General features: G+C 33.7%; 1 protein-coding gene across 1 annotated transcript in view; it reads left to right on the plus strand.

Moving 5' to 3' along the window:
* LOC118264038 (klaroid protein) overlaps positions 1-8,813 on the plus strand; it is a 35,985-nt gene extending 27,172 nt beyond the window's left edge. The window contains exons 9-12 of the mRNA XM_035576359.2: positions 4,561-5,166; positions 5,342-5,512; positions 6,045-6,157; positions 6,659-8,813. Of these exons, the coding sequence (XP_035432252.2) occupies positions 4,561-5,166; positions 5,342-5,512; positions 6,045-6,157; positions 6,659-6,937 (1,169 nt within the window). The 3' untranslated portion in view covers positions 6,938-8,813. The remainder of the gene's footprint in view (positions 1-4,560; positions 5,167-5,341; positions 5,513-6,044; positions 6,158-6,658) is intronic.
* Positions 8,814-9,432: the final 619 nt, after the last annotated feature.

Genomic DNA, 9,432 nt, shown 5'->3' on the forward strand with positions numbered 1-9,432 from the left:
CTCAAGGTATGGTAAGGATCAATTTACAAAGTTACATCTGTAGAACACAGTAGAAAGTAAGTAGATCATCGTGAATCACTAGGTAAACGTGCTAATTCCTTGCAGCTCACTACACATACGAGAACTGGGAACGTCTCGCTATGCCAAACTTTACCGATTTCCGCGTAGACCTATCCGAGTTCTCCGCTATAAAAATACCGGAATTTTCACTGCCCAACATTTCTCTGCCGAGTCTCGACGTGCTGCCGAAGATTAAGATGCCAGAAATTAATATAACGTTACCTGATATAAGAGAGAACCTTCCAGAAGTTAAGAAAACGTATATAGAGTACAGAGATATTGTGCAGAATCGAATGGCTGATGTGTCAGACTACGTCGTCGTCGTTGCAGACAGCTGCTTCGAGGAGATCAAGAAAACGTGGCGCGGCTTGTTCGGATGACGCGAGATTTTAACCGTACTTAGCTACTTCCGAAACTTTATCGAGCTCGTATTCTATACAGTACTGCTAATTGGGTCTATTTGTCTCTTAAACTATGTTATTCCGAAAGTCAAACAAGTCCTTGAAAGGCTAAACTTTGATGACCTTTAAGTCTTAAGTATATCTGTATACCAGTAGAAAGTTGTATCATTCATTCTAGTGAAACAACCATTGTATGATATACAAAGTTGTTGGAAACTATCTAAATGTGTGTCAATAGTAATCACTTACTGTATTTTTAACATACTGCCATACCCAAAGTTATTTCATGATTATTTAAACTATTCCTTTGTAACATAAATTTTGTTCCAATTGTTAAGGACTGGCTGAAGTAATCTTCAAATGACTCTGAGTAAGGCAGTTAACCATTCGTCACATATATTATTATATTTCTCTATATGAGTTCTATATACACAGATGTCTGATCCACAAATATACTCTATTCTTGACTGCCAATTGAAAAAATCCAATTCATTCAATTTAAAATTGTATAATGTTCTAATAAAGGCATTTTACAACGAAATGATAGACCAGAGGCAGTTGCTACAAATATTTAATTCAAATATTTGTAACAACATATAGTATTGCCGTCTTTTAAATATTAAAAAGTATGCGGTTAGTAATATTAACTAACGGCCTGTTTTATTTTGACGTACGCTCTGTACAAAATATGTTATGTATCTTTTACAATTTGTAAAAAATATATATCTAAAACCAAAATCAGAACACTTATTTGAATTAATTTTTAATTAGGCAGATTGAGCGTTTGAAATAGTTATCAAATCTACAGATATATAGATTGAGCCTGGCCATAAGTAAACTATTCAAGAAATATTGAATTAAGCTATGTATATGTTACGGTAAATCTGATTAATTGAAAATTATTAATAATTTAACAAAATTATTAATAATAACCACACATTTTGGTAAAAGTGAATAATCGATCGAAATTTATTACTTTTAGTAGTGATTATTAATAATTCACGACACATATCGGTGAAAGTAATAAAATAAATATAAACCCTATGTTTTTTGACCAGCATGTATTTATTTATAATATTAAACACCGTCTTACGATTATATTAATTAGAGATCACATAAACAAGGTTACTTGTACTTGCTTTAAACCGAAAGAACAACAAATTCACATATTCTGCGCGTAAGTGCGGGTCTGCGGACGGCGAGTAGGGGTAGCTCGCTGCCCGACCTGAACCAGACCCGTGCGTGCGACGCGTCGAGTTCTGCGCGTGCCTCAAAGAGCCATCAGATCACCACAGATAGGGCCCAGTAGGGCTGGTGCCTGATCCGGAGCTGCGGACTACCTAGCTCCCGGTTTACCGGGGCTCCGGCTCGAAAAGCAGGAGTAGGAACGGGGTGGTTTTTAGTTAGTAAAAGTCTGACACTCCCTCTCGCCTCGCCAAAAAGGGCACATTTATCACAAAATTAACAATAAAATTATTTTAAAAATCTAATCTACCTTCAAACTTATGCAAAAAATGTGGTACATAAAATTGTAACAAAAATAAAATTAAACAATTATTGTTTCATTAACAAAATCAATACGAATCCTAAAAGCAATCATCAATAATCATATTTGGTTTGCCTGTAAATCTTCTGTAGCACCTATAAATGCATAAAATTTAAATTTTAAAAGTATTATCATAGAATTCAACAAATATTTGTTGTGTAAGTACAATATATTGCCTTTTAAATTGAAATAAAAATAACATCTTGGCCACTTATTACATTTATCACTACTAGGGTAAAATTATTAATAATAAGCGACAAATGTGATTAATTTATCACTTTTACCTCGAGTTTTGGTAATTATTAATAATAGTAGATAATTATTAATAATTTTCAATTATTCACTCTTACCGTAACATATATAAACACAATCGGCAGTCAATGCAAACACAAGTCATGACAAAACCCATAATGAAGTATTGTACTTAACTTGCCTAGTTATATCTTCTATATATAGGGGTGCTCAATTTTTGTATCTTTCATTTACAATTATGTCGACTATCTATAGACATTTAATCTTTAAGGGGATAGAAACGGTACAAAAGTACCCTCGTTAAAAAATATATGATTTGATTCGGAAGTAGGAATAGTGTAGAAATTGAAAATAAAAATAAGTATTAGTAATTGTAGGTTATAAATGTTTTATGAGGATGTGCATACATTTACATAATAATATGTAATGAAAAATATTTTAGCATAAAATTTATTATTGACTTGATTTTTGAAATTTATAGTTTAGTATTTCTAATTCTATCATTTTAAATTTTTTTATTTATTTGAATTTCATCACAAAATTTCTTTTTAATAACCGTGTGTGCACATGCTTGCATTAAATTGGGTTTTATATGTGATTTATTAATTTAATTATATCTAATCTATGCTATAAAATAACATATAATGTCTATCTATAAAGTGGAGTAATATAATGATTACTTATTTTCATTCCGCAGTACAGATTGTATATTCTATATTTCTATTTATTTTTTAATGTTTTATTGTGTCTTTGCTGGATTAATTCCTTTTTGGAAACTTTAATAGGGCAATATATAATACAGGAAGGATAGATAGTCGCAACGACTAAAATTATTGTAGTGTGATGCCTCATATATTGTTTTCTTACAGGAATTAATCGAGATCGTATAATGACGCGTTAAATCCATATTTTAAAAGATCAATTTTGTCTAACTTCTCATCTTTTTCGACATTATTTATTGTACATCAGTGTCATTTTACATAATGCTCCCAAAATACAAGACGCATAGTCTTTCCAATGTTGTTGGCTCAACCAAAGATATTAAATAGAGCATAATTTTATCATTTTCTAATTATGATGAAGCAAAGTATGTTTTTCCTATTTTATTAAATGGGATTAAGAAAAACAAGCGTAAAATTGAACACAAAAAACAGGGCTTTAATTTGTTATTACTCAGTATGTAATACAAAACATATAACTAAATGGATTTAACCCTTCATTGTACGACATTCAGCATTATTTTTATTTATTTAAAAAGTATACTGTGCACAGTATACAAGTACCAATGTACCTAAATTCATGACGTGGCCATATATTGGAGTTTTATTTAGTTTATAAGATAATTCAATTGTTTGGTACAAATTACTGTATTAACAAAAATGTGCTAATTATTCCCAAATTGATAAAATTAAAAAGACTAACACCCTAGTCATAGATTGTTTTTTATTTAATTTTATTGTGATTTGTGTAAAGGGTTTTAAATGTGTCGCTAAAGTTGAGAAATGATGATTTGGATGTAACATGTAGTGCCTAAAAAGGCAGCCTAAATTTTACAACTAATCTATGTTTAAAAAAATATTTCTGTGTTCTGTGAGAAATTATATGTTTTGTTTTAGGCCACTACACAAATTAGTTTATATTTAAATTGTTTGTGCTATTTTTAATTTTATAATTTTCAAATGTTTCTATAGATTTCAATATTTAGCGCATTCTGCTTTATGTTATAAATGTAATTATTTAAGTTTTAAATACCTTTGAAACAGGGATTTATTTTGCAATACAAAGTACCTGTGCTTGATGTCCCCACCACGAACAATACTCGACAAGTATTGTGTTACTGTAAGCACAATCTATTTATTTGTCACAAACAACCTGCTTTGTTCGCTTTACATTGATGTGATGTTCTAATTTATACGAATCTAGTTTATAAGCAAAATTCTATTGCATTTCGTTGGTGTAATAATTTCGACAAATTGTGTTCTACTAATTGGTTCATTTTGATTTAATTATATGGCTCGTAAGCAACCTTATTGACTTGTTATTTACCCCCATTTAATAATTTCTTCCCTGTTTTGTCTTAAATACTATAAAGTCGGGGAAGGATAGAGGCCAAATCACCTATAAGAAAGTGGACGTACTCGTGGACGCTACACTTTTTGGGTGAGTTCAATACCTGTAATATTAATTAATTATAATACTCTGTCCTTCCCTGTCGCTCTCTATTATGTTTTTGTTTTTTAAAGCTTATGTGGGAAGGACAGAGGGAAGTACATATGGAGCTAATGTTAACTCTTTTTCCAGATTACAACTACGGTGAACAGACGCCGCCTGCAGAGCAGTTGGTGGTGGACACGTACAAACCGCCGCAAATCCTACAAGACCCAGACTTGAGTAAACGCGTAGCTGCTTTAGAAGACTGGGCAGTGAACGTGGACACTCGCCTGAAATACTTTGACCAAAAGCTATCGAGACTTGACAACCTCGAGGCTCAAATAGAACAGTACTCACTGAAATATCTACAACAGAATTTGATTCAAGTTTTTAACGAGAATGACAACGCGGGTGTGTTGGCTGCGAAGCTGAAGGAATATTTCGACAAGGACTATGTAAGTAAGGAGCAGATGCAGGCAATGAGCCAGGAGATTCATGAGCGGTTGATTAGTACTTGGAAGCCGGATATGGACGAGGATAGGATCCGTCAGATGGTGCAGGAGTACCTGGCAGTGTTTGAAAGGCAACAGATGGAGATTATCGTGGAGAGGGTGAAGGAATACGTGAAGGAACTAGAGGTGCAGACCGTCCACACCGGTATAGATGTCGAGGCTGTGAAGCGGATTGTCGCCGGCATGCTGAACGTGTATGACGCTGACAAAACTGGCTTGGTAGACTACGCGTTGGAGTCTGCAGGTATAGTACTTTCTATATTTGTTTTATGTTTCTTCATTATTTCTGTATTTTCTCGTTACCAAAATTAATACAGATTTAAACGGAATGCTGTTACATAGAAGAAAAATATTAATGATATTTATTTTTGCCAATGGCACTATTACACATCAATGACAACTTTAATATCCGATTCCAGGTGGCCAAGTGGTCTCAACGAAGTGTACGGAGCTATACCAGATCAAGACAAAGCAGTACAGCATCCTAGGTCTGCCAGTGTGGTGGGTGTACACGTCCCCGCGGTACGCGCTCACTCCTGGAGCCATGCCCGCCGAGTGCTGGGCCTTCCAGGGCTTCCCCGGGTACCTGGGTGAGTTACTAGACTTGTATTTTACGTCTTATATCTTTTGTAGGCCGACTAAAACTACTCAAAATTATTTTGTTATTTTAAATCGTAAAAATTTGAGTTTACAATAAAGCATATTCTTAGATCTATTATGTCCTATGTTATGGCTACTATGACGCCAATAATTATAATATTCTATTTTGTCGCTGTATTAACTTTAATGTGTTATCGCTGTCCAGTACCCTTAGTACGAGTTTGCTTTACGTCGAACGAAAACGAAACGAGATCGCGTTCGGCGCTCTGATTGGTTGGTTTATTCGAGCCGGCCAATCAAAGCACCGAACGCGCTCTCGTTTCGATTACTTTAAATGTAAAGCAAACTCATACTAAGCGTACTGATTCGGGTATATCGGCTTACCGGTTTAATATTCAGGTCCTTACCTACTCGCACTTTAAGAAAAGTATAGCTTCATTAATCAATTTTGTTTTAACGCTCTTGAATCTTGGAAAAGCTTGTATAAATATGCTTTGTTACAATTTATATGTTTTATTTCAGTGGTGCGGACATACGCTATTATCGAGGTGACAGGATTCTCGCTGGAGCACATGTCTCGGCTGTTGGCAGTTGAAGGCAAGATCGAGTCTGCGCCGAAGAACTTCTCTGTTTACGTACGTAGTCTTATAAAGATTTTATTTCTACTCCTTATTTGTTCAACAAAAATGTGACCCCACACTAAGATATTCTCCTGTGTGGGTGAGTATGTATTAAGAAACATAAATAAATACACATACACATCGCACCTAAGCCCGAAACAACAGTTTGTGCATCACACAAAGATTAAAAACTAACCACACGTAGTGTAGCAGTCAGTTGTCCAACGCCAACCGTGCCATCAACCCTTGCTTTTTACCCGATGTTGTTGACGCGTTTCTACTATCCCTCATTATCTTATATGCTTGGATATCTTTTATTGATTGTTTATTTTTCTTACACTAAACCCAACAAACAGCCCACTCTGCAAAAAGTTTGTACCCAACTTTTCTTATTCTTTGTCCTTTATTTAACCGTGTTCTTATCTTATTAATTATATTTGTATTATTAGAATGAAAAGGTTTATAGAAAAGTCATTATATGTTATGGTGGAACTTGTTTAAACAATATATTTGCAGGGTCTGCACGGCGAGATGGACCCCGACCCGCATTTGTTCGGAGACTATCAGTACGACGCCAATGGCACGGCCATACAGTACTTCCCGGTACAATACCCTAAGACGACCAACATCGGCGGAGTCGAGTACCCAGTCGCTTACGACATAATTGAGCTGAGAGTTGAGAGTAACCATGGCAACCCTACCTACACCTGCGTCTACAGGTTCAGAGTACATGGCAACCCTCTGTCGGACATCCGCAGGGCCACAGAGGACAGTATAAAGGACAGTGAGACGTAGCATACACTAAAACTATTTCTTAAGGAATTGAGATGTCACGGAATTGAACATTGTGAACTGTGAACAGTGGAAACTGGAAAACTCGTCCAATCAATTGTGTTCAGTAATGAGGATAGCAATCATTCCTAGGCATATTGAGTGTAGTGTCAAGTGGCCTTATATAAATTCTTAATATTGATAGTACAAAAACTGTGTGACTGTAAGACTATGAACCAGTGTGCTTGCAACCAGTGAAGTTACGTTCATGAAATCTCCGATACCGCACAATGTCCGCAATACGCTTAGTTGTTCTGAGTACTTTTTAACTGTATTTATACTTAGATTTTTAATGAATTTTAAGTTTTTATTGTATTAAGGTTTTATTTCATAATATTAATATTAATTAGTTTATAATGATGTGTATGTACTGTTGGTTTAGAAACGCGATATGAATTTTGATGAAGTCCAAAAAAGATTTAGTTTATAATCATGCAATTTACATTATACACAGAAGCATTAATTTAATTTACTAATGGAATCATAATCATGGTTGTTCTTGCAAATAAATCAGGTAGCTACTAGTATTAAATACTTGCGTAAGCTGTCGTATGTCGTTTCTAAATCCGCACTATTTTATTGAGTAATTAGGCTTAATGAAGGAGCTAGTCCCGTTAGATTTTAATAAATTCTATGCCAATATAATGTTAAGTGTTTTATGGTTTGTCTCAAAATCTAATGTAGCCACTGTAGAGCGTAACATCCCTGCAATTTTGAGAATCTTACTAGAAGATAGTTTAGTTTGTAAATATTTAAGCACTGCTTGTTCTATGGTCCTATTATTGCGTATTTAATACGACCCACGTCGGGTTTGTGTTAACTCTAGAACGGTAAAATGCCGTTACTATGTCGTAGTTTTGTCTCACTTAAACCTCCTAAATTGTTAATGTTACAATTTCTATATTAGTGAAGAATAATTGAATTATTTTTTGTGTTTTATCCCGATCCCTATTATAAGGGACTTATAAAACGACCAATAAGTATGTGTACCTAAAATAGGTAAACTTTTTGCCTACCCTGAAGAAAGGCGTATTTGATGCGGTTGTTTCTTAAATGTTTTGCTTAGATTTTGTAATAATAGGGCCAAAATTCACCTCTTATCTCTCTCCTAGCTCATTATCATGTCGAATGAAAACTTTGAAAATAAGACTATGTTGTGTAGTGCCCACAGACTTGGAAGTTTTATAATGTTGAAGTAGGTTTACGTAGTTTAAAGTTACCACTAACAAATAATATTTTTCCAGTGAATATGGACGGTTTTAATGAAATTGGCAAGCAAATGTTGTACCAAAAATATTTATAGTTTATCTTACCAGTGATTTGTTGGTGTTTACGTTTTATCTTGTATCGTTTGAGATCGAAAACTTAACATGGAATATATAGAAAATCTGGTTAGTATGTGTATTTTTCTCTTTACATAAATAATCAAGTGAAAGCGTAAACATTAAATAAATGTTGAATTGTCTCAGAGTTTAATCTTAAAAGATAAATCATGTCAATTAATCGGAGTTATATTTTTCGACGCATCGTGTTTCCTTTCTTTTCTTCAAGAGAATAATATTATGCATAATTTATAAGTGAACCTAATACTGTAGAACTGAGTACAACGGTGTTTTGGAATAAATAAAGATGTATTTAGTGTCTGTACAAAGTTTATAGTGTAAAATAATATATTATGACAATAAACTTACTGTTCTTTGCGCCGATCGCCACACACCCGATGATGTTTTATACATTTTGACAGTTTTATCTTGTTAATTTTTACTATGTTTTTAACTAACCGATACTGCTAATTATGTGGAATATTTGTGATGTTCGAAATAAAAAGTCGTATGATAAATTGTTATTTTATTTACTCTGTGATTTTTCCTGTTTTTCTGATATATAAGTTAATTTCCTCTTAAAAATTATTCGTAGAAATAACACAATTATTATTGATTTCAGAAATATGTAGCCGATGACTTCATATTGAGTGATAAAAATAAATTATTAAAAAATACGTTGACATATAGCTTTGAATATTACAAGAATGCCTTGACAAATATTCATATCTGGACATGTATGACGTCACTCGTCTTAAAAATATCTATGACTCATTTTGTATGTTATTAACTTACGTGCCCTGCACTTGGACTTACTATCAGTGTAAGTTACTATGTCATATCTAAACTAAAACAACTTAGAATAACTAATCAGTTATCGTAATGAGTTCACTTTGGCCGGTAATTTAGTCACGGGTCAATGGCAAGCACCATCCTATCAGATATGATGGTCATTCCGATTGTAAGGTTACTGATTGCGAACCCTGATTATGATCAAATATCAAAGCTAGCAATTATATTGCTATGCCATTTCTCAGTACATATTTAATTGGATCAAATCAAACTAGAAAAATGTTCATGTTAAATCTAATTTCCTACATGTCCATAAGGCATTGGTTGATACCTCTGGTGTTACGT

This window comes from Spodoptera frugiperda, chromosome 26 (assembly GCF_023101765.2).
Source record: "Spodoptera frugiperda isolate SF20-4 chromosome 26, AGI-APGP_CSIRO_Sfru_2.0, whole genome shotgun sequence".
In the NCBI taxonomy this organism is placed as follows: Eukaryota; Metazoa; Arthropoda; class Insecta; order Lepidoptera; family Noctuidae; genus Spodoptera; species Spodoptera frugiperda.